Here is a 26,616-nt window from a genome sequence, read left to right as displayed (position 1 = left end):
AACTCACCTTCTCCTCTTGATCTCGAAGTTCCCGGTCTCTTCTTTACTTGAGTTGTGGGCTAAAGGACCTTTGAGTTGAGTTTACTGATGAGTTGTGGGCTAAAGGACCTTTGGTGACGTCAGATCTCATGCTCCAATCACATGGTCCATCACCGTGGTGATGTACCATGTGATTGGAGCATGAGATCTGACGTCACCAAAGGTCCTTTAGCCCACAACTCATCAGTAAACTCAACTCAAAGGTCCTTTAGCCCACAACTCAAGTAAAGAAGAGACCGGGAACTTCGAGATCAAGAGGAGAAGGTGAGTTAATGAGTTTATTTTTTTAAACCCCTCCAGCCCTATTGTACTATGCATTCTGTATTCAGAATGCTATTATTTTCCCTTATAACCATGTTATAAGGGAAAGTAATACAGTGAATAGACTGTCACCTAGCAACCATGCGTGAAAATTGCACCGCATCCGCACTTGCTTGCGGATGCTTGCGATTTTCAGGCAACCCCATTCACTTCTATGGGGCCTGCGTTGCGTGAAAAACGCAGAATATAGAGCATGCTGCGATTTTCACGCAACGCATAAGTGATGCGTGAAAATCATCGCTCATCTGAACAGCCCCATAGAAATGAATGGGTCCAGATTCAGTGCGGGTGCAATGCGTTCACCTACCGCATTGCACCCGCGCGGAAATCTCGCCCGTGTGAACGCAGCCTTAAAGTGGCCCATTTTGAGCCTTAGCAAAGCTCCTCTGTCTTCTGTTTACATAACAGTGGAGACTTGCTCAACACTGACTGTGTTATGTAAAAAAGACAGAGGAGCGTTGTCAAGGCTCAAAATGGACCACTTTAGCGCTATTTTTCTAATAGAAATGTACGATTTCAGTAATAATAGTATATTAAAAAAATGGTCAGTATCACTGCCTCTATACGTTACAAAAAAAAAACAGTTACACTTTAAATACTGTTTTTGGATATTCAAATGTATATCCTAGAAGGAAAGTCTAAAACACTGTGTAAACCCAGACTAAAACAGCTTTAATTGTATATAATTCCATACATTCAGTGTCAAATAGTTAGTAATTTCTTGTTTCATATTACATATGAATAATAGGTACTAAGAAACTTTTCTAACAGTTATTAACTGAAGGGACAGATTTCCATTGTTTGAAAATATTTTTTATGTTGCCAAAAACAATTATTGCAACATGCACCAATCATAAGCCAAACTATCCAACCATCAATTCCCATTTTATGCAATTAGGTTATTCACTAGTAATTCATTATTGAAGTGATTTTAGGAAGAAGACATATTTAGAGCTAGGATAGGTGATGAACGTTATATTAGTGGGGATCTGACCCTTCTGGATCTGTAAAATGAAAGAACCCTAAGCTTCATTCCCACCAGTATGTCCTCAGTGGGAAGGAGTTGGTGCCTGAGAATGTATACAGACACTCCATACAGCACTATGGGAGGGAGGTACACAGCCAGGTTCAAGAACAGTTCGATCTCTAAAGTAGCCTTTGTGTATACTGCCAGATAACATTTTTTATAGTACACCAGAAACATCTGTGATCTTGTTTTGCCAATCTAGGTTTTGAGCAATAAGCTGCGCAATCGTAACTTGTTCATATCAATATATAGATAGATACCTGTTGGGCATAGTCTTCACAGCTTGGTCCAACTGGGACTACCATGACTTGTCGAGGTGAAAGCCAAAATGGCCTAATAAAAAAACAAAAACAAAAAAGATATATATTATATAATGTGTTTCATGCATGTAACTTCAAAAGTGCAAAATGTTACATTATAATAGAACACTAATAGTGTTATAGAAGCAGTAGGCCAATCAGGTTGTGTAGAGAAACAAAGCAAAATTATTAGATATTCTAGTTTGTGCAGGTGTTAAAGGGAGCCTGTCATCATGAAACTGCAAATTCATCTGCAAGAGGCATATAGCAGGAGGAGCTGGGCAGAATTATATATAAAATTTATGGGAAAAGATTAAGTATAGGTTGTATTTTGTTAGTTCCTGCTCAGTGTGTCCTCAAATCTGTGCACATATTTTACGCTGGTTGTGAATGGTCTTTTGTACTGTAAATCTGAGCATAAAGAAGTATCTAACCCATAGGTGAGAAGACAAACTATGAAAACGCAAAAAAGATTATATAAATAAATGCTCAAAAAGTAACAATTTTTAATCAGGTTTTTTCTTTATCATACCACTTTCCACCATAATTTTCACAAAGAATTGCTATCATCCGTTCCACTGATCCCAAGATGGCACGATGTATGATGACTGGTCTGTTCTTATCATCCCCATCTTTTCTGCGGAGTAAGAAGGGCAGAACTCAAAACACAGAAAACCAGAAATATTCTGTCGCATACTTAAATTGAGTCTGTCAGCAGTTTTAACCATGCTAAACTGCTGATAGCACAATGTAGGAGCTAGGGAGAGCAGTACAAACATGTGGAACTTTTATCATCAGCAGTAGTGTGAATATGACATTTTATTCTGCTGCTGCAAGTGCCCAGGGCTTCACTATGAAGTGCTTTCTGCAATTAGCTGCTTCATAGTCCCTCCCCTCTGCTCCGAGTGACACCCTTATTGGTCTCCTGTTGGACTCTACAGCTGTCAAGCAGAGGGGGACTGTGGAGAGGCTCAATGAAGAAAGTACATCAGAGCAAAGTCCCGCCCTGAGCACTTGCAAGAACAGAACCTGGCAGAATAAAAATGTCATATTCACACTACTCCTGACAATAAAAGCTCCACAAAAAGTATGTTTGTGCTGCCTACCTAGTGCAGTCTTGCAAGGGCAGATCTGCTAACCAATTCTGGTCTTTAAATAGGGCGTCCTTCCCCTAGGGGGACTCAAAATAAGTCTAAACAGAAGTGAAAAAGGTTTTTAAAAATATAAAAGTAAAAAGAAATAAAAATTCTAATCAAGCCCCTTTCTCCATTTAAAAAATAAAAGTAAGTAATATGAACAAAAAAAATCTAAATGGGCAATTTGCCCCCTTTTTTTTTTGGTCACTTCACCTTCCCTCATAAAATTGAATATAAAGTGATAAAAAAAAGGCACAAACTGCAAAATTGTAACAATGAAAAATACAGATCGTCCTACAAAAAATGAGTCCTCATACAGATGTAACTATAATTAAAAAATTATGTAGGTCAGAATGTGGAGATGCAAAGAATTTTTTTTTCAAAGTACTAAAATACAAGAAAAAAAAAAAATATATAAAAATCTGGTATTGCTGTGATCGTACTGACCTACAGAATGAAGTTTAACATGCCATTTTTTACCTCATTGGAAACACCATAAAAACAAAACCCAATAAACGATGGCAGAATTTGCTTTTTTTTTTTTTTAATTCCACCCCTTTTAGAATTGTTTTTCCAGATTCTCACTACATCGTTTGCAATATTAAATAGTGCTATTAGAAAGCAAAACTTGTTCCACAAAAAAACTAAAAAAAAAAAAAAAACAAGCCTTTGTATGGTTATACGTATGGTTTAAAAAAAAAAAAAAAGTTACGGCTTCTGGAAGGCCAGGCATAAAAATGAAAAAAACTAAAATAAAAATGGAAAATCGCTGTGTCAGGAAGGGGTTAAAGCATCACTTATGGCATTGACATGACCAGTAATCAGTATATAAAGAAGTTACTCTTACCCTACATAAGTTAAGTTAAACCGAATTGGAAGTTGGAAATCAAGCTGTATTGTTGCACACTGGTGGTATCTTCCAATGGCATCTCTGATTGTAATATCAATCTGCAATAAAGGATACAATTTGTCATGTGTTTTAGAAGGTTCTCAAACATGTTTCTAAGATTTAATGAAAAAATATATGAAACTGAGAAGAAGCTGCTGGCTTGATACTGACCTTGGGGCCATAGAAAGCACCATCTCCTGGATTCAGTTTCCAGGGTTGTCCAAAATCATTCAGGCTGTTCTCCAGTTGCTAGAAATGGGAAGAAAAGAAAGAATACAGCACTTACAGCGTTTCCCTTTACTGCACTAGCAGTGTCAATGGCAATCATACCTTTTCAGCATCATTCCACATCTCGATTTCTCCAAGATAGTTGTCAGGTCTGGTAGAAAGGTGGAGTTGGAAAGTAAAGCCAAACACCTCATATATCGACTGCAGGAACTGTAGGCATCCCTTCATCTCTTCTTCTATCTAGGGCACAAAGTATTAGGGTCAAAGTGTACCTACTAGTAAAGGTCTGATTGCTGGGGTCCCACTGCTGGGCCCTAAGATCACTGGAATGGGGTCCTGTGCCTCCCTCGTTCCTCCTCACTGCAGTTGAGTTTGAACAGAACAGAAGACAAGCATGCTGTACTTAACTATCTTTTCAAACCCAAAAGACAAATGGTGCCGCAGGGCACACGCTCGAGTGGCACTACATTCATACATTCATTACTGCTGTTGCGTGGTGAGAATGACCCCTGATCCAGTGATTGATGGGTGTCCCAGCTACCAGAAATGTATCCCTTGTCCATTAGAGGACAACCCTTTAAATATTGTGAAAATGACAGTCCGATTTCACCTTTACCTTTTCTATAGTGCAAAAAATATGTGCATCATCTTGCTGAAAGCGCCTAACTCTGGTCAGGCCACTTAATGTCCCAGATAACTCATTACGATGTAGAACACCGAAGTCTGCAAAGCGCAGGGGCAATTCTCTCCAAGAGCGAGGACGATGACCAAACATGAGGCTGCAAAAGCAAAAAACATCACATGAAAGATACCACCATAACTGATAAGTGACTACTTCTGTTACAGCTCCAACATCCTAGTCCTATGGAGATATTGTCATCACTTATACCAGTTAATATCCCCAGTGAGGCTGACAATTTACTTCCCCATCTCAAACATACTGTTACAAGCAATGGTTGTGGAACCACTGTGCCAACTAACCAGTTTGATTTGGGGCTAGACCCAAGAGCATTATCTTGGCATTTCCCTGGTAGTCACCCTTTAACCCCTATACAGGGATCTGGAATTCATTCCTAGAGGAGTCACTAGGCTGCTACCTCTTGGAATAGTCCCACTGTGGTTGGCTGCTGACCCACAGGGATCAGAGACACTGAGCAATACACTTTGTCAGGGCAGGCAGAGTAAATGTGAATCCGTGGAACAATCCAAAAGTCAGGGCAGTCAGCACAGGATCAGTACGTTGAACCAGCACAGGTCAGGAACCAGGCAGACAAATGGATAATAGCTCTTTACAGGCTTCAGCAAGGTAGAAAGAGACCTAGCAATAAGTTTTAAGGTCATCTGTCAGGAGATTTGTACCTATGTAACTGGCTGACCCGTTACATGTGCGCTTGGCAGCGGAAGGTATCTGTGTTGGTCCCATGTTCATATGTGTCCACATTGCTGAGAAAAATGAAGTTTTAATATATGAAAATCAGCCTCTGGGAGCAACGGGGGAGTTGCTGTTACACCTAGAGGCTCAGATCTCTCTACCACTGCCCCATCCTCTGTACTGTGATTGACAGGGATAGGCAGTGTAAACATCACCACACCTGGCCCTGTCAATCAAAGTGGAGAGGATGCGGCAGTGGCAGAGGGAGCAGAGCCTCTAGGTGTAACGGTAACGCCCCCGTTGCTCCTAGAGGCTCATTTGCATTTTTTTTTAACTTAATTCTTCTCAGCAGTGCGGACACATATGAGCATGGGACCAACACAGAGGCCTTCAGCTGCCAAGCGTACATGTAACAGGTCAGTCAGTTTCATAGGTACAGATCTGCTGACAGATGCCCTTTAATTAATGCAAGCCCTAATTCACACATTGGAAGCCAGTGCCTGTAAACATAGGACAACGGAGGCTCTCAACCACCATTGTAAAATAGACACGGAGCAGCTCCATAGGAAGCTAATTAACCTTCTACGTTTTTCTGGGCGTGGGAGATTTCCACACACCCAATTGTTTAGTTCAATGGGGAGAAGTATCAGCTCATATCCAAGGCAAATAAACACGATTTGACCGAATGCAAAAAATGACTTCATACCACCGATCAGGGTAAGCGAGTGCGAGTTACATAAGTTGACAGGATATTAATTCCCTCAGCAGTTATCCCAGCTTATGTCGGCACACACTAAATGGTCCACGTTTAATAAAATCAGTCTACCTAGACAGGCTCGGACTGGCCCACAGGGGTACAGGGGAATCCCCCGGTGGGCCCCTGAGCAAGGTGGGCCCCTAGTCTCCCACCCCCAGCACAAGTGGCACATAACACAGTAGATTTACTGCACTAAATACATATATTCCATGTACAGGACCTCAATCAGCCGATGTTTATATAAAAAACTTGTTAGATTATTTATTATATTTAAATGTATCCGTATAGTGGCCCCCCAAAATAAATTTTACTGGTGGGCCCTAGGTGCCCCAGTCCGACACTGTACCTAGACCTCGTTGTAAATGGTGCCACAGTTATTGCATAAAATTATACTGCAAACTAAGCCAACCAATAGTTGGTAAAACATTAGACAAGTGTCTATCCCTGCACCACATTTATCTTCAAGCCTGAGCCACTGTGATACATTTGGTGAAGGTCGGGTTACACTGACCTATCTTGGGGTAGGACAAGCACAGGTCAACAATAAAAGCGTTGATCGGAGCTCATTTGCACCAGCCTGTGACACAGACCAAGGCACAGCATAAGGGGAGGAAGAACTGCTCCCACGAACGTTCCTCCCCTGTTCAGTTCCCATTCATCCTTACACAAGGAGATGTGCTGCTGATATCAGACAGTTTTCCTTCTGAATCGGGGATTCAATCAGCCTACAAACAAGTATTTGCTCATTTGCCGACTCCGTTATACTATGAACTCTTGTTCCTGGTAATAGGGGCTGAAGGTTATGCCATCTACAGAATTCATAAGTCTGCCCCAATGTGTTTAAAGGGGTTATGACATTTTCCTGTATGCCTTACAAATCATTTCACATCAGTTGTGGATCTGAAATCATGCACATTATACAACATCCACTAAATGCTACGTGATAAAACAGACAAGTTGGATAAAGTGATGTAAAACTGGAAGACTCAACTTACCAGTGTCCAGGACAGTTCATAGGTTTAAGTGCAAAAGTTTCTTTTTCAACTTCAAAGGAGAACATGTTCTCACTGTAATGCTGCCAGTGACCGGATGCTTCCCACAACTTGCTATTGTAGATGTTAGGGGTTGCTACCTCTGTAAAATTCCTCAACTGGTATTCCTCCTGAAACAAGACAGCATTAGGGCTCATTCACATGACCGTGGTTTGGTTCCACATCAGAGACGCATTTTTTGCAAAAGATGCAAAATAGCACTCCGTGTGCTGTCCGCATCCGTTGCTCCGTTCAGTGGCCCGCAAAAATTATGAGTCATGTCCTATTCTTGTCAGTTTTGCGGATAAGAGAAGGCATTTCTATAAAGGGCCGTCCGTTCCGTAAATTGCGGAAGGCACACGGGGGCATCAGTGTTTTGCGGATCCGCAATTTGCAGACCTGAGAAAACGGCACGTTCGTGTGAACAAGCCCTTACTTTGTGTTAGGAGCTATGCACAGTATCTGTAGACCCTCTTTTGGTCTCTTTCACAGGAGTGATACGGATGGTGTCGGGATCTGTTCAGGAAAAAAATGATGGTTTTGCACACAAGTTCGGTCAGTTTTATCTGCGATTGTGTTCAGTTTTTCCATGTAGATGCAATCAGTTTTAGGGTCCATTGACACGTCCGTAGTGTATTGCAGATCTGCAATACACCCGGTCGGCACCCCCTATAGAACTACCAATTCTTGCGGACAAGAATAGGACATGTTCTATTTTTTTGCGGAGCCGCGGCCCGGAAGTTTGGGGACGAAGCCCGGAAGTTCGGGTCCGCACTGCGGAAATGCGGATGCGGAGAGCACATAGTGGAACCGGAAAAACACATCGCTAGTTTTCCCATCAAACACAATGTACTTTTTTGCCGGACGGATGCGAACACAGCCTTGAACTGTTATACGATACATTTAGTCTACAATGTGATTTTCAGAATACAGAACTTAATATAGCCCCAAATGCTGCTCTAACCTTGATGAAGTCTATCAGAATGTTATATATGTGAGCTCCCCGAGGCAAGAAGAAACAACTCCCTGGGCTCAGATCATGGAAGAAGAAGAGCTCTTGATCCTAAAACAAAATTTAATGCCGCATTAGATGATAATACATTTAATATCCAAAACTGATCTTATATTAATAAGTATAATAAGAATAGCTATGTTAATTGGTATACTAGGGAATACTACTTTAAGATATGTCTAATATTCCAATAATACCCTTTAGAAACAATTTTAGGCTACTTTCACACTAGCGTTTTCCCTTTCCAGTATTGAGATCAGTCATAGGATCTCAATACCGGGGGGGGGGGGGGGCTTGTTGAACGCTTCCGTTTTGTCCCCATTCATTGTCAGAGGGGACAAAACTGAGCTGAAGTGAACGGAGCGCACCAGAATGCATTCCGTTCCGTTTCCTTGCCTTCCCATGACACACAAGTGCTGCAAGCAGCGTCCTGGGATGCGGAGTAAGATGGATCCGTCATGACTCACAATGTAAGTCAATGGAGACTGATCCGTTTTCACTGACACAAAAGAAAACTGATCTGTCTCCCACTGACTTACAATGGTTTTAGTGATAGATCAGTCATTGCTAGAATACAACCAGATCTTTTCATAGCAGATGCAGACGGTGGTATTATCATGATGGAAGCGTTTTTGCTGATCCATGACGGATCCAACAAAAATGCAGATGTGAAAGTAGCCTTATAATACACCTGTGTGTCCTGAGCTTGTGCTCTGCTGCTTCAATAAACTCTATTGGACTGTAGGAGATACCTTCACCAGTCCCATAGAGATGAATGGAGGGGCAGTGCTCCATTCTCATGATCCATGAGGGTCCCAGCAGTCAGACTCCCAACAATTAGACACATCTTGGCAAACCCCTATAACTGTTTAGTTGCTGCATTTTTTTTTTTAAGCACTCAATGACTGTATTTTTCCTCATCCACTTAAACAGTTATTACTGCTGTCCCCTGTATAATATACGAGTAACACAAACCTTTCCAATCTTTCTATGATCTCTGTTTTTAGCTTCTTCCTGGAATTTCTCCCACTCCTTCATTAGCTTATTATCAGGAAAAGAAATGCCATATATTCTCTGCAATGTTTCCATGTCAGCTTTCCCTTCCCAATACGTGGAAGAATTCTATAATATAATAGTCGCAAGATTATTACAGAATATTAGTTGACGATACAGAATTATGTCATAGAATATTCTGTTTTCAGTCAAAAATGTACTACACGTTCTACAGTCTTTGCTTTTAGATTTAAAAATAAATAGTGTTAGCGCCACTATTGATACTAACATATGAATGATCTTAGAGTAATAGGCTATGTACCACCTTTGAGACAATTTTTTTATTGCATTTGCTGTGTTGGCTATGACTTAAGCATAATACTGTCCTAAATGCATGAGAGTTAGGCTACATGCACACGACCGTATGTGTTTTGCGGTCCGCAAAAAAAAAAAAAAACTGATGACATCCGTATGCCATCCGTTTTTTTTGAGTTGATCCATTGTAACAATGCCTAAAACGGACAAGAATAGGACATGTTATATTTTTTTGGCGGAGCTACAGAATGGACATACGGATAGCACACAGTGTGCTATCCGCATTTTTTGCGGACCCATTGAAATGAAAGGGTCCGCATCCTATCTGCAAAAAAAAATGGAACGGACACGGAAACAAAATACGTTCGTGTGCATGAGGCCTTATAGTCTCATAGGCAATTTGCTGGACACGTTTTTAAATGTTCTAAAAACTTGGAACTTCGCAAGAGAGCTGGAGAAATCGTTTTATTTCATGTTTATCAAGTACTCCCTCTGCATTAATCCATGCACCTTAGAAGATCCTATCCTGAGAGTCGAGAGGGATATTATGTTTTGTGTGGATTTGCTGTGTTCATCGGATAAAACTGTATTTACAAATGTTTTTTTATTTTTTTTTAAGTTTGCGTCAATTGCTTTCTATTCTTTTACATTGTAGGTTTCTGACAACTTTACAACACAATAAAAGGGATGGTAGCTTCATGAGCATTCAGAAGACAAGAGAGGGGTTACAGACCAAGCGATTAAGTGGATTTTACACTGAATGGGACCGAGTAGCCTGCAACGTAAGAGAATACATGCAGGCTGGAAATGACAAGCCGAGCAAAAGGTTTAAAAAAAACTGGATACATTTTTTTTTTATCCCATAATACAGCCAACGCAATAAACATCAAGAATGTACAAAATGTAAAAAACAGTATGTAGGCTCAACTACTAAGGCCTTAAGAACGTGAATCTCAAAACATTTTGGAGATACTGCAAAATCTGGAACCTGCAGTTTGTCCGTGACTTCCCAACTTCCTTTTACATGAACATACTGCAGACATGACACACCTACAAGTTGTCAAAAAACCAAAGAGAGGAAGAGATGGGACTCACAAGGTCCAGATGAGAGTTTAGTTGAATCTTACAACTGGACACCAGGCACCCTAATGGTTTAAACTTTAGGATCAGATATTATGTGTTTAGTGAAGTTTAGATACAAATGAACAACTATAACACGTTTGGGAAAATTTAAAACTGAGTAGAAAAAGCTCATGTAATAGGCGCAGCTTATATCTCATCATGTGATTTGATTTAAACTGAAAGTGTGTTATACCATTTATGCCATGAATAAGGACAGCACAAGACTGTCCGAAATGCATAGGAGTTGAAATGCATTTTTCTACGGACTGTATCTTTTTTACTTTTTGCTTTTAAGATGATCCAATAAATACTATAAGGATTTGCTGGAATAATCACTTTTTGGATTATCAAGTGCATTCCACATAGTCGCCCCCGAATCTGCAGTTCAGGGGAGGGGTTGCATAATTTTTATACTGAATTACTACAAGTAGATGATAAACCAGTAAAGGCAGTAACGCCAACAAATGATATTTCTGTATGGAAGAAGAAAGATCTGCAAGTACAAGGTAGAAAACCCATCACTTACCTTATAAATTGTAAAGGCTTTAATCTTCCCAGTGTGCCTCACATGGGGACCTCTACACAGGTCAATAAGAGGTCCACACCTAACCGAGAACACAGGGAGTTAGAGAGTTCCTACACAGTAATAGAACATGAAAGCAAAGCAAACTGTTACCGTTCCTGAGCGGACAATGTGCACTATAGAAACTTCCTCTTGTATAAAAAATAAATAAATAAAAAGGCACAAAAGGCATTAACTTGGGGGTGTAGTAATTTATTCATAATTGAAATAAAACCTTAGGATTAATAAGGAATTAAAGGGAACCTGTCATCAACTTTATGCTATCTATAATAATGGCAGCATAAAGCAGAGACAGGTGAGTTGATTTCAGCGGTCTGTCATTTATAAGTAAGTGGTTGCTGAGAACCAACATCACAATCATTGCAGACTGGGCCTGGAAAAGAGTCCCGACCTCCTGAGAAGAGTCCTGGTTATTCATGAATTCCTGCTCTCCTGCCCACCTGCTGATGACCGACAGGCTTCTACCTAGTTTACTCCCTTTCTCCCTATAAGAGAACTGCTAATCAGCAGCAGATGGTCGGGGAGTGTATTAGATTATGTATAACCATATAAGGCTGAGTTCACACGGGCGAGATTTCCACGCGGGTGCAATGCGGGAGGTGACCCATTCATTTCTATGGGGCTGTGCACATGAGCTGTGATTTTCACGCATCACTTGTGCGTTGCGTGAAAATCGCAGCATGCTCTATATTGTGCGTTTATTACACAACACAGGCCCCATAGAAGTGAATGGGGCTGAGTGAAAATCGCAAGCATCCGCAAGCAAGTGCGGATGCGGTGAGATTTTCACGCACGGTTGCTAGGAGACGATCTGGATGGAGACCCGATCATTATTACTTTCCCTTATAACATGGTTATAAGGGAAAATAATAGCATTCTTAATACAGAATGCATAGTATAATAGTGCTGGAGGGGGTTAAAAAAATAAAATAATTTAACTCGCCTTAATCTACTTGCTCACGCAGCCAGCATCGCTTCTGTCTTCTTCTTTGCTGTGTACAGGAAAAGGACCTGTGGTGACCTCACTCCGGTCATCACATGGTCCATCACATGATCTTTTACCATGGTGATGGATCATGTGATGGACCATGTGATGACCGGAGTGAGGTCACCACAGGTCCTTTTCCTGTACACAGCAAAGAAGAAGACAGAAGAGATTCCGGCTGCGCGAGCAAGTGGATTAAGGAGAGTTAAATTTTTTTTTTATTTTTTTTTTTAACCCCTCCAGCACTATTGTACTATGCATTCTGTATTTAAGAATGCCATTTTCCCTTATAACCATGTTATAAGGGAAAATAATACAATCTATACAACCCCGATCCCAAACCTGAACTTCTGTGAAGAAGTTCGGGTTTGGGTACCAAACATGCCAATTTTTCTCACGCGCGTGCAAAACGCATTACAATGTTTTGCACTCGCGCGGAAAAATCGTGCATGTTCCCGCAACGCACCCGCACCTTTTCCCGCAACGCCAGTGTGAACCCAGCCTAACTCTTCTCAAGTAGATTTGACTCTTTTCAAGGCCCCAATGATTATGATGCTGGTTCTCAGCAACCACTTACTTTTAGCTGAAATCAGCATTTCTGTCACTAATTTATGCTGCCATCAGTGAGGTCAGCATAAAGTTGATGACAGGTTCCCTTTAAATAAATAAAGTTCACTAAAGGATCTCAAAGATTTGATCATGACATCCGGTGTCAGCATTTAAACCTAGTAAAAGTCTATTTATCAAGTTAAAAAACTGAGTGTCAAGCCTCATGCACTTTTATGTATTTAGCTGATCCGCAAAATGCAAGTACAGGCCGTGTGCATCCCACAACTTCCATTGGTCCCACTGACAAGAATAGGACTTGTTCTATTTTTCTTATAACTAGCCCATTGCAGTGCTTCTGGCAGCTGCAAGCTCTGTAGACCCAGTGAACAAGAAACAGATTTTGCAGAATTGTGTTTCAGTTACCTGTATACTGTTGTGGTTGGTGTATCAACTTTTTCATTTAAGATCCGGCATTTAAATTTGTTGTACTAGAAAGAAAAAAAAAAAAACATATACATATATATATATATATATATATATATAAACTGTTCAATATCTGACATTAAATACAATGTCCTACAGGTAAAAAAAATAAAACTAGATTGAGGTGCTCTCCATTTCATCCAATTAGATTCCAACTGTCATATTTCTACTGTAGGTCAAAAAAAGTCACCCGTTGCTTTGGGTAACTGCAGCACTTTTTGTCTGCACTATTTTTTTAATCTAGATTAAGAAAACTAGAAAATTGTGCTAAAATGCTAAAATGAGAGATGTTATAAGACATACTGCTATTCGGTCCCAAATAGGGGTTGTTTCAGCTCACTAGACCAGTGTGTGCAAGTCCCGACGATCCTTATTTACTTTAACCAGAGGCTAAAGAAACCCTTTTTGTGACCTCGATATTAAAACTTAGGCTACTTTCACACTCGCGTTTGGTGCGGATCCGTCATGGGCCTGCACAGACAGATCCGTTCAGATAATACAACCGTCTGCATCCGTTCAGAACGGATCCGTTTGTATCATCTTTAACATAGCCAAGACGGATCCATCTTGAACACCATTGAAAGTCAATAGAAGACGGATCCGTTTTTTATTGTGTCATAGAAAACGGATCCGTCCCTATTGACTTACATTGTGTGTCAAAACTGATCCGTTTGGCTCAGTTTCGTCAGACGGACACCAAAACGCTGCAAGCAGCGTTTTGGTGTCCACCTCCAAAGCAGAATGGAGACTGATCGGAGGCAAACTGATGCATTCTGAGCGGATCCTTTTCCATTCAGAATGCATTAGGGCGTTGTGGACCGCTTGTGAGAGCCTTGAACGGATCTCACAAACCGAAAGCCAAAACGCCAGTGTGAAAGTAGCCTTAACTGTTATTTGACCAGAAGTAAGAAAATTCCTAAAATAGCTATAGCGCAGATTGTCCATGATTATAAAGCACGATACCGCTAGATAACTCTGTGGGATAACACACTCTAGACATTATTTAGTATTCCTGCCTTGGCCTTCAGCTGCTGTGCTCCTGCAGTGCGTCACCACCAGCCAGCATTGTCACTATGGGAAGATTGAATTTTAACATAATTAGCAACAAAGCTCCCCATGTTTCGGCGTGTCATGTCTTCATCAGGGGCAGTGACAATGATGGCTAGTGGTGTCGCACTGCAGGAGGACCACATCTGAAGGCCAAGGCAGGAATACAATAATATCTACAGTGTGATATCCCACAGAGCTGTCTAGCGGTATCATGTTTTATTATCATGGACCATCTGCACTATAGATATACATCTTAATACTAAGTAGTATAAGCGCATCAGTACTCGTATAGGCAGGGTTCATTCACACTGCTAGCCTAGAAACTATTTGGTACGCTATAGTTCCTGTGGTGGTGCTCCACAAAGTGACAGAATTAGGAAGGTATTGTCCTAGTTTTAATAGGGATTTAGGGGAATTTTCTTAACTCTTGTCAAATTAGTTAAATAATTAAAGAGGTTGGTGCAGCGATTTATATTGATGACCCTTCCTAAGGGTGGGCCATCAATATCTGATCCGATCAGCTGTATGAAGAGGAGGTGGCGCTCTTTGCGAGCACCACTTCCTGCTAGCCTAGAAACTATTTGGTACGCTATAGTTCCTGTGGTGGTGCTCCACAAAGTGACAGAATTAGGAAGGTATTGTCCTAGTTTTAATAGGGATTTAGGGGAATTTTCTTAACTCTTGTCAAATTAGTTAAATAATTAAAGGGGTTGGTGCAGCGATTTATATTGATGACCCTTCCTAAGGGTGGGCCATCAATATCTGATCCGATCAGCTGTATGAAGAGGAGGTGGCGCTCTTTTCGAGCACCACTTCCTGTTCACTACACTGCACTCATTCACTTGAATGTAGTGAGTATTTGTAATTACACTACACTGCTGCTCCACAGGAGACGATGCATATAGTAAAGACCAGCTTGTCAAACAGCTGACCGCCAGGGTTGCCGGGTGTTGGACCCCAGCCGATCAGATATTGATGTTCTATCCTATTCTGGCTTATTGTAGGGTGCCCGTCACGGTTCTGTTCCTGACTCCACATCAGGATCCACACCTGTAATATATGCAGATAGACAGCACTCCAAATGGTAGATATGCAAATTTGTGTATTTATTCAGCCGGACATGGTGGTACACAATAATACAACATTTCGGGCTAAAGGAGAGCCCTTCATCAGGCTAAATGTGTGACCAAGGTAAGGGAAGGCCGGACGTTGTATTATTGTGTACCACCATGTCCGGCTGAATAAATACACTAATTTGCATATCTACCATTTGGAGTGCTGTCTATCTGCATATACTATCCTGAGGATAGGTCATCAATATAAAGTTGTTGCACAACCCTTTTAATTAATATCGAGATCACTAACAGTGGGCTTTTTTAGCATCTGGCCTATTGCGCAGTATACACCTTGGACTGTCCCGGAGGTTAAGTTTTGTTAATTTTGTCCACAGTTCACTCCACATCGGAATCGGGTCCAAAAAGACAGTTAAAAACTCCAGTGATGTATAAAAAATAAATAATAATATGGCACCACAAGGAGTGCCTATGTCTCTAACAAAATGGAACCATATGGACAATGTCAGCCACTACATATGGTAATTGCGCACAGTAATTTGGCATGTACAAATGAAGTTGCTAACCATCGATAATTTTCCTGTTTTCTTTACCTTAAACATTTCCAGGAGAAGTTCTTTTCTGACTTCCAGCCTTTGAAATGGCTGTTTCTCCTTAATGATGGTTTTACACATATTCTCCAAGACAGGGAACTCATTGCTGGACACCCCTCTAGAGAAGTCACATATAATACAGCATTAGTCTTGGCAAACACAATAAAATACCTAGATTCTTAAAGACTCATATGTATTTTCGCACAATTTAATTTAACAGAGAATTGTGAAATTAGCATCTTTCTAAATCACTTAATTTAAAAAAATAAAGCTGCATCAGGCCTCATGCACACGGCCGTTGTTTTGGTCCGCATTCGAGCCGCAGTTTTTGCGGCTCGGATGCGGACCCATTCACTTCAATGGGGCAGCAAAAGATGCGGACAGCACTCAGTGTGCTGTCCACATCCGTTGTCCGTTCTGTGGCCCCGCAAAAAAAAAACATAACCTGTCCTATTCTTGTCCGATTTGCGGACAAGAATAGGCAGTTATATCAATGGCTGTCCGACGCCATCCGTGTTTTGCGGATCCGCAATTTGCATAAGTGCATAAAATCAGGGATACTAGGGGTCTCACTTCCACCTAAATTGCTATCTACTGCCTGCTGTCAGGAAAGATCAGTCCCTAGTAAGGCTTATTGCACACAACCGTATGACTGTTTCAGTATTTTGCGGTCCGCAAACAACGGATCCGCAAAAAATACGGATGAAGTCTGTGTGCATTCGGTTTTTTGCGGGACAGAACAGCTAGCCCCTGATAGAACAGTACTATCCTTGTCAGTTATGCGGACAATAATAGGACATGTTCTATCTTTGAATGGAGCGGAAAATGGAAATATGGAAACGTAAGGCATACGGAATACCTTCCTTTTTTTTCCGGATCCATTGAAATAAATGGTTCCGTATACGGTCAGTATACGGAAAACAAAAAACAGAACGTAAACGGAAGGCCTAACAGAGGCAGAAGATGCCTCACAGGAAATGGGGGCATGTCAGAGCTAGCTCAGATCCTGAGCCTGATAAAATAAATGCTTCTTCACAGCTTTTGAAGATTATATGAGCTTTCTGTATGTCTGTAAGGGCTCATGCAAACGACCGTTGTTGTTTTGCAGTCCATTTTTCACAGATCTGTTCCGCATCAAAAAAAGAATTTCCTCTGATTTAAGTCCTCTTCCGTTCAGTTATTGCACAAAACATATCCGTATGGTTTCCGTATTTGATTCGTTTTTTGCGGATCAGAAACGGAAACAGTAACTTATTAATTACCAAACACATGAGCAATATGGGCTGGGCATAGCATTTCTACAGTATGGATCCGCAAAACACGGATGACATACGGACCCATTGACTTGAATGGGGCCTCGGACCGTGATTTGCGGACAATAATCGGAAATGCACTACTTTTTTGCTTAACGGAAATACGGGAACGGATTGCACACGGAGTACCTTCTGTTGTTTTTGCGGACCCATTAAAGTGAATGGTTTCGCATACGGTCCACAAAAAAACCTGAACGGAAGCTGAAAGAAAATACGTTTGTGTGCATGAGCCCTAAGAGTGATTTCCCTCTCCTTAGCTGTTCTGCGACCTCTGGAGCTGAAAACAAACATAGTGGGAAATAAGAGAAAAGACGTCACAGCAGTACAGTGCTGGAAGATTTCATAGAAGCCTTTTGCTTGTGAGAGAAATGCATCTAGCTGTGCATCAAACTGAATAATATGGCTGAAAAAGACTTTAGGGAAGCCCATAAAAACCTGTTCCATTAAGTTATGATTGTACAAAGCCAGTATGCAAATTTTTTTGGGGGGGGGAACTCAGGTATGATCTAAGGATTCTTAAGTCCATTAAAATAAGTGCTTGTTCTGTAGAAGCGCTCATTTCTAATAAAGTATAAAGAATATAATTTTTCTTGCACTGAACTTTCCAAGGGAAAAATGAGTGCACAAGCAAAAACAACTTTGTACTGTATGGAACCTAACATCTATTAATAGTGAAAGGAAGATATTGGGGCTTAACAAATCCTCATGTGTTATTATGGCACACAGATATTCTAATTTATTAATTTAATTCAACAATTTACAGTAAACATACAGCAATTTTTACATGCTATGCTGTAAAAGGCTTGAAGATACACTAACAGTGTGTAAGACAATCATCTTCCATAGATTGTACAACTGAAGAGAAATGGTTACCTTTCTTCTAAATACATATCATAATAGAAGCCATTTTCAATAGGCGGGCCATAGCACAAGCAGCCTCCATAGTAATTCTCCATGGTCTCCCCAAGAATATGGGCGCTAGAATGCCAGTAAACCTACAGGGATGCAAATATTTCCAATAGTGAGCAGTATTTAAAAAGACAATTTACTTACTTTTAATATTAAGACCCTCACAGAGTTCTAAATTCACAATCTAGATATTTCCTTGCATACAGTGAGTAAATCAACAAAAAAGCATCACATACAGGGCATGCTGCAGATCTGAAAAATCGGTGTGCACTTCTCTGCAGCACGTGAATGGGGACTTGGATAATTGTATTCATATGCATTTTACTGGAATTTTTCTTTTTTTGGATTTTCATTGTGTAAAGCCTTAGGCTACATGCACACGACCGTGCCGTTTTTTGCGGCCTGCAAAAAACGGAAGCCGCCCGTGTGCCTTCCGCAATTTGCAGAACGGAACGGGCAGCCCATTGTAGACATGCCTATTCTTGTCTTCAAAACGGACAAGAATAGGACATGCTATATTTTTTTTGCGGGGCCACGGAGCGGTGCAACGGATGCGGACAGCACACGGAGTGCTGTCCGCATCTTTTGCGGCCCCATTGAACTGAATGGGTCCGCATCTGAGCCGCAAAAACGGCGGCTCGGATGCGGACCCAAACAACGGCCGTGTGCATGAGGCCTTAGTCACACGTCAGTGTTTTGGTCAGTGATTTCCATCAGCGATGGCTAAGAGCAGGATTGGAGTCTCCACAGACACAAGGTATAAGGGAAAGATTTGGACCAGTTCTTTGTTTAGAGATGCACCTGGTTTGGCTCAAAATTACTAATGAAAAACACTGACCGAACACGGACTGTGTGAATAAGGTTTAATTACACACTGAATATCTGCAGATAATAAGTCACATGTGAACTAAAGACAAACACACAAAGAAGAAGTTCAATGACTACACTGTGCCAACATTGGTGCTGTTGCTGAGTGTCCAGAGGACAAAGAAAAAGGAAAGTCTATGATAGACTACGGACGATTACACAAACCTGCAATAATTTAGCATAAATATAAATTTATTACAACAGTCAATAACTTACAGCTTGAGCTTCTTCGTTGTCAAATGTCAGCAGTTCTAAAGTGCAGTCGTCTTCTAGTGGTCGGTCAAGATCCCAAAGCTCGGCATTCACCTTGGCTATAACAGTGCTATCTGCCAATCCACGACTGCAAAAGACGTCCATAGTTCACTAGCTTACATCTTACTTAACTTTGCGCATTTACTATTAAGTGAGCAAGCATTACAGCTTTTATTCACCAACTTCCCATGCTACTTCTGTTCGTGCTATCAAAACCAAATGTAAAAGCAGATGACATTTATGATCCATAGCACACTACAATGGAAACTTTTTATGCAGTAATAAGTTCTTTTTTTCAACGACTTCAATAATAATTTCCGTTTATAGACACTTTAAAGGGTTTGTCAGAGTTAAAAATATGGTCAAAGGCAGGGAAGATATTAAAATAATAAAAGTCATACTCCCCATTTCAAACCCCAGCAACGACACTGGAGCAGAGGCGGTTTGAACTGGTGAGTAAAACTTTTTTCATTATTTTAACACCTTCCCTACCATAGATAAATTTTTGTCTCCTGAACAATCCCTGTAAAGAGTTTGTCTCATCATGGACAATGGGGGGCATATCGCTAGGATATGCCCCCATTGTCTTATAGGTGCGGGTCCCACGGCTGGGACCCGCACCTATATCAAGAACGAAGCCCCGCAAGGTGCTGGCTGGAGGACTCTGGTCCAGCCACCACCAAGCCAGCTCCCCATAGAAGTGAATGGGAGCGTACCGTGCATGCGCGGCCCCCGCTCCTATTCATTTATATGGGGCAGACTGAAATAGCAAAGTCAGCGCTCGGCTATTTTCGCCGGCCCCATAGAAAATGAATAAAGGGCGGCTGCGCATGCGCAGTGCGCCCTCCTTCACTTGCGGGGCTCTGTTCTCGAAATAGGTGCAGGTCCCAGTGGTGGGACCCGCACTTATAAGACAATGGAGGCATATCCTAGCGATATGCCCCCATTGTCCATGATGAGACAACCCCTTTAAGGCAAGTGATGTAAACAGCTACTAACAGATCTTCTGCGGCAGTCAACTGAAATCATCTTAAAATCAAGGAAAATTTAAGTACTTAAAAATCACCAGTAGAAGACACCATACCTAATGCCAGCAGCTACTTCATATGGGGTTGTTCTCCAGGACTGTCCATCAATGGCCTTTCCATCAGGTAAAAAGATTTTAATAGTTTTGCTTTGTTTTGCCGCTCTCTCTGCCATTAAAGTATCATGTTCCCTTTTCAGAGTTTCATAGAGTTGAAGTCTGCTCTTGATAAATGTTGGAGATGGAAGACTCTGTAATAAACATCCATAGATCAGCATATATACACTGCTCAAAAAAATAAAGGGAACACAAAAATAACACATCCTAGATCTGAATTACGGTAATTAAATATTCTTCTGAAATACTTTGTTCTTTACATAGTTGAATGTGCTGACAACAAAATCACACAAAAGAAAAAAAAATGGAAATCAAATTTTTCAACCCATGGAGGTCTTGATTTGGAGTCACACTCCAAATTAAAGTGGAAAAACACACTACAGGCTGATCCAACTTTGATGTAATGTCCTTAAAACAAGTCAAAATGAGGCTCAGTAGTGTGTGTGACCTCCACGTGCCTGTATGATCTCCCTACAACGCCTGTGCATGCTCCTGATGAGGTGGCGGACGGTCTCCTGAGGGATCTCTTCCCAGACCTGGACTAAAGCATCTGCCAACTCCTGGACAGTCTGTGGTGCAACGTGACGTTGGTGGATAGAGCGAGACATGATGTCCCAGATGTGCTCAATTGGATTCAGGTCTCGGGAACGGGCGGGCCAGTCCATAGCATCAATGCCTTCGTCTTGCAGGAACTGCTGACACACTCCAGCCACATGAGGTCTAGCATTGTCTTGCATTAGGAGGAACCCAGGGCCAACCGCACCAGCATATGGTCTCACAAGGGGTCTGAGGATCTCATCTCGGTACCTAATGGCAGTCAGGCTACCTCTGGCGAGCACATGGAGGGCTGTGCGGCCCTCCAAAGAAATGCCACCCCACACCATTACTGACCCAATGCCAAACCGGTCATGCTGGAGGATGTTGCAGGCAGCAGAACGTTCTCCACGGCGTCTCAAGACTCTGTCACGTCTGTCACATGTGCTCAGTGTGAACCTGCTTTCATCTGTGAAGAGCACAGGGCGCCAGTGGCGAATTCGCCAATATTGGTGTTCTCTGGAAAATGCCAAACGTCCTGCACGGTGTTGGGCTGTAAGCACAACCCCCACCTGTGGACGTCGGGCCCTCATATCACCCTTATGGAGTCTGTTTCTGACCGTTTGAGCAGACACATGCACATTTGTGGCCTGCTGGAGGTCATTTTGCAGGGCTCTGGCAGTGCTCCTCCTGTTCCTCCTTGCACAAAGGCAGAGGTAGCGGTCCTGCTGCTGGGTTGTTGCCCTCCTACGGCCTCCTCCACATCTCCTGATGTACTGGCCTGTCTCCTGGTAGCGCCTCCATGCTCTGGACACTACGCTGACAGACACAGCAAACCTTCTTGCCACAGCTCGCATTGATGTGCCATCCTGGATAAGCTGCACTACCTGAGCCACTTGTGTGGGTTGTAGACTCCGTCTCATGCTACCACTAGAGTGAAAGCACCGCCAGCATTCAAAAGTGACCAAAACATCAGCCAGGAAGCATAGGAACTGAGAAGTGATCTGTGGTCACCACCTGCAGAACCACTCCTTTATTGGGGGTGTCTTGCTAATTGCCTATAATTTCCACCTGTTGTCTATCCCATTTGCACAACAGCATGTGAAATTGATTGTCACTCAGTGTTGCTTCCTAAGTGGACAGTTTGATTTCACAGAAGTGTGATTGACTTGGAGTTACATTGTGTTGTTTAAGTGTTCCCTTTATTTTTTTGAGCAGTGTATATTATATATATAGATTTTACTACTCCAACAGGATCCAAAGATCTGTTCCCATCAGCGTTGTGGCTTTCTTTTATCATGGAAGCAACAATTCTACGCCCTGATTTTTCACAAAATGGGCCGATAATGGTGTCCATCAAGGTCTCTATAATTTTGACAGAAAGAAAATAACATTTTGTCAAACTAGTAGAACTGGTGCTAGATGATCCAAATGCAGCCTCTGACGCTGATGTGAACGCAACCTAAGAAGATAATGACATAAACAGCACTATTCATACAGAAGAACGGCAAGAGAAACATTATTACTTCAGTTACTATAAACATGGAAACAAAGTAATGGAAAGAACTCGTGTAAAGAATCATAAAGCTGCAGCTACATGGCGACGTGTCAAGCGACATGAAGATTGCGATTTTGCATTGCGACATTGGATCTAATGATTGTCAATGGGGGATGTGATGCAACACTGCTGGATTTTTGGCTGCCAGTTGCATGTGCCTTTGCCATTACAGACCACAATGCAAGTCGCAAGCAACTTAGATCTGCCTGTGATTTGGCAGCGATCTGACAGACAAGTAACAGCTTTAAAATAGCCACAGGACAATCTGCACATCTGGATTGTGGCTTTGGTTTAGGACAGATCCATTGCACCCCAGCTGCACCCGTCAGCCCCCACTTGACTTATCTCAGGGCTTGTTGGATTGTACTGAGGCGTCCATGCAGCTCTATTTTCCTGTCAGACTTCTAACTAACCTGTGATGTGAATAGAGTCTTAAACAACCTCACAGCAACAACACCATGCGCATGCAAAATCAAGACTCTAAATCAAGACCTTGGTGATGACCACCATAAGGAATTTGTTGCACAGTAACTGGACAGACAGGCTTGCTCAACTTGATTGACAGATCTGTTGATTAAGCTAGGCAAGGCAGGGAGGAGCTGGAGGAGAGCCACCCAGCGGACATTTCACTCTGTGCCCAACTCCAAGTTTTCTCTGAAACACTGCAGTGTTCTTTGTAGGGTGTCGGTATTTTGAGTTGAGGATTACAACACAGAACATTAAAGGGGTTATCCAGGAATTTCATATCGATGGCATCACTATCAGATTGGCAGGGGTCCCGGGAGTTGACCCCCTTCAATCGGATGTTTGAAGAGGCTGCTGCGATCACCTGAGCTCCAGTGAGCGCTGTGGTGTCGTCACAGCTTAACAAGCACAGCACTGTACATGGCATAGTGTCTGTGCTTGGTATTGCAGATCAGCCCCATTAACTTGAATTGGACTGAGCTGCACCTAGGCCACGTGACCAAAGAATAGGTCATCAATATCAAAATACCAGATTCAGTGGACCTGATAAATGGTTTATGGATTGTCCAGTCATTTATCAATGACATGATGATGTCATAGCTTATACACAACCCTCATCTTCTATTAAGCCTTTATGTTATCATACCTTGACGTGGACGGGAAAATGACATCTGGGCAGCCAATGCAATCAGGATTATTCTGACATTAATAGTTAAGTGCAGCATGGCACCAAAAATGCTCAAACCTACATCTCTAATATAATATAAAACCTAAATACACATTTACAAAGACAAAAATATGTGATCTACTCTTTAAGGTTAAGATGTCCCTGTGTAAGCAAGAAAAAAAACACAGCTAACCATAGTCGGTTACCCACAGTTAACCTAATCCCGCAGTTTATTCCGCAGTGCTTTACAGACATTAGCATAACGCTGTTCCCAATGGGGCTCACAATCTAAGTTCCCTATGAGTAGGTCTATGGAGTGTGGGAGGAAACCCATACAAACACAGGGAGAACATACAAACTACAAGCAGATGTTGTCCTTGGTCAGACTGGAACCTAGGACCTCAGCGCTGCAATGCACCAGTGCTGCTAATCACAGAGTGTATGTTCTACTCGCCTTCTATGCACTCTGACAACAGGAATGTTCCAGAATTGTTACATAGAGTCAATGGAGGCTGAAATACTGGAGCATAAATTGGTATTTCTGCATCTACTGTCTATATACACAGAAATTCTAGAAAACTCACACTGGTGAATTGCTCAGAAATAAAAAAGTAAGAAAAATTGCTCTGGAGCTCTGCTGATTAGTGTTATCTCTAATGAGATAACGAGAGGGATATTTACTAGGGGCGTAAAAAAGTCGCAAATTATGGAGCACACCATAGATGCACCATATCTGCATCTTTTTAAGCTTCCCAGCGCCCACCAGATTTACTATAACTTCTGCGAGAAAGTGGCTTAAAGGGGTATCCCCATCTCGGACTTTGGGGGCATATTGCTAAGATATTTTCCCAATGTCTGATAAATTCGGGTCCCACCTCTGAGATCCGCACCTATACTTGTAGGATGACAGGCCGAACTGGATGGACAAATGTCTTTTTTCGGCCTTATGTACTATGTTACTATGTTACTTAGAATGGAGGCCGCAAAGTGCCGTAGGCCGCATTGCATAGGCACGGCTGCCGTCCATTCATTTCTATGGGACTGACGAAAATAGCCAGCTGTTTCTGTAAGCCCCATAGAAGTGAATAGAGCGGTGGCCGCGGTGGCACTTTGCAGGCTCCATTCTAAGTATAGGTGCGGGTCTCTGAGGTGGGACCCACACCTATCAAACATTGGGGGCATATCCTAGCGATATGCCCCCAATGTCCAAGATGGAAATAATCCTTTAAGTTATAGCTCAAAACAGTATGAAAAACAGCTCTGTGGAGCCAACATAAATATGTAAGATTATTAAACATGAGAATGAAGAGGACACATCAATAGTTTCTGAACGTTTAATAGTATGATGCATAGCCGCATAATGCACATAGGACACTAAGAAGGACATCAATACAATAACATACATGACATATTTAAAAGTTTATTGTGGATGTTTATAAAAAGTATACATCATTTTTAGCACCGATTTTATGAAACCACTTTAAGTTTTACTGCATGTGAGGGAAAAAAATAAATAAAAAAATACAATGATGCACAGAGCACACTATAATTAAAAGAAAGAAAAAAAAACTAATCCAAGGCTGAGGCTTCTGAGACTTTCTAGCAATGACCTGCTCTCTGTAGGAGAAAACTAGATCACTGAGGTGTAGAGGGCTCACATAGTGACATACCACAGGGCATCATGACCCTTCTAAAAGGGGGTATTCCCATCTTATAAAATGATGGCATATGACTAGGATATGCCATCACTTTGGGGGTTTGAGCTCTGGGATCACAACATATCATGAGAATGAAGTGCCGATTTAGGGCTGGACCCTCTTCTAGGGTCACCCCACACTGTGGATATCCAGGCATGCAGGGAATACAGCACAAAAACCACCCTTTCCTTTCTTAGGACTGATGGGAGTTGCAGAGGTCGGACCCCCAGTTTTTATAAAGGGATGGTCTATGTTGTCAATATGCCATCACTTTATAACATAGGAATACTCCTTTAATTTGGGAAGAGGTAGGGATCCAAATTTATGGACCCCAAACAAAAGCATGTTTCTGTTACACATCAGATTCATGAAAACTACGTTCCCCTGTGTTCTACTCAAAAATATACAAGTTTTACTAGCAAACAAAGGAATTTCTCCAATGTGTAAAGGGATGAAACATGTCTCGCTAAAACCAATGAAGGGTTTGAGAACAGAAAGTTCCAATAAAGATTACTCACTTCCAATTTCCCTTTCTTCCGTTCAGTTGGATCCTTTGTCAAGGGACCTTGAAGACCGAGCAACAGAGAAACATTTTGGTGAAGGTATGAAATGTTACAGATCACTTGTTACACTGGAGGACTAGATGGCGTCACTCATGGCAGCAATGAGAATGAAACATAAAAACTCCACAGCTTTCTCCAAGAAATAATTGATTAAATGATAACTGGCTGATACCGTTAAACATTTCATATTGTTATAGCGCGTGCTGCTAACTAAACATATTACTGTTAGCCCATAAGGAAGGCTTTCAGCCTCTTAGCATAAACATGAACATTTTTATTCTCAGACAGCAAGCAGTGATCTCAAAATAGCAGATAATAATATTTTACTATACAATAGAAATGAACATTCCCTCTGCAAGCTGATATTATGTAGACTAAGTGCTGGATCATTGGATTTACACTAGAAATATTTTAATACACCCTGTTGGAAACTCTTGGAGGGGGGAGTTCAAAATAACGCTCTCCACCCCCAAAGTGCGCAGTAACATGGACCAAGTTTCCAATCACAGCAAAGTATTTCTGATTGTACAAGTTACAGAGGAGCAGATCTCAATGAAGCCAAGGAGGCTGGAAGATCAAAGTTGAATGTACACTAAACTAATTTGCATGCAGCGTGTTACAGAGCTGGAGGAGTTGTGTAAATTCATCTATAGATCTATGGGAAAATCATTCAGGGCTTAGGAGTCCAGTGGGCAGTCCTAGTCAATGATGGACAACATCCCCTGTAAATGTGTACAGACATAGGAGCTCAGTCACTGACAGGACAGCCTAGTGGGCTCCTAAACCCCAAACC

The 26,616-nt window shown here is 41.7% G+C and overlaps 1 protein-coding gene across 2 annotated transcripts in view; it reads right to left on the bottom strand.

Annotated features, from left to right (window-relative positions):
* LOC120985747 (threonine--tRNA ligase 2, cytoplasmic-like) overlaps positions 1-26,616 on the bottom strand; it is an 85,318-nt gene that overhangs the window by 16,378 nt on the left and 42,324 nt on the right. For both annotated transcript variants that reach the window (XM_040413860.1, XM_040413861.1), the window contains exons 8-23: positions 25,779-25,825; positions 20,283-20,473; positions 19,163-19,286; positions 18,044-18,165; positions 15,858-15,975; positions 13,082-13,146; positions 11,068-11,146; positions 9,087-9,233; positions 8,064-8,162; positions 7,064-7,230; positions 4,556-4,718; positions 4,042-4,179; positions 3,883-3,960; positions 3,670-3,770; positions 2,219-2,323; positions 1,648-1,720 (exon numbers count right to left, since the gene is read on the bottom strand). In XM_040413860.1, coding sequence (XP_040269794.1) covers positions 1,648-1,720; positions 2,219-2,323; positions 3,670-3,770; positions 3,883-3,960; positions 4,042-4,179; positions 4,556-4,718; positions 7,064-7,230; positions 8,064-8,162; positions 9,087-9,233; positions 11,068-11,146; positions 13,082-13,146; positions 15,858-15,975; positions 18,044-18,165; positions 19,163-19,286; positions 20,283-20,473; positions 25,779-25,825 — 1,817 coding nt within the window. The remainder of the gene's footprint in view (positions 1-1,647; positions 1,721-2,218; positions 2,324-3,669; positions 3,771-3,882; positions 3,961-4,041; positions 4,180-4,555; positions 4,719-7,063; positions 7,231-8,063; positions 8,163-9,086; positions 9,234-11,067; positions 11,147-13,081; positions 13,147-15,857; positions 15,976-18,043; positions 18,166-19,162; positions 19,287-20,282; positions 20,474-25,778; positions 25,826-26,616) is intronic.

This window comes from Bufo bufo, chromosome 1 (assembly GCF_905171765.1).
Source record: "Bufo bufo chromosome 1, aBufBuf1.1, whole genome shotgun sequence".
Lineage (NCBI taxonomy): Eukaryota > Metazoa > Chordata > Amphibia > Anura > Bufonidae > Bufo > Bufo bufo.
Note: the sequence above shows the minus strand (reverse complement) of the source record. Positions and strands in the feature narration are given on the sequence as shown.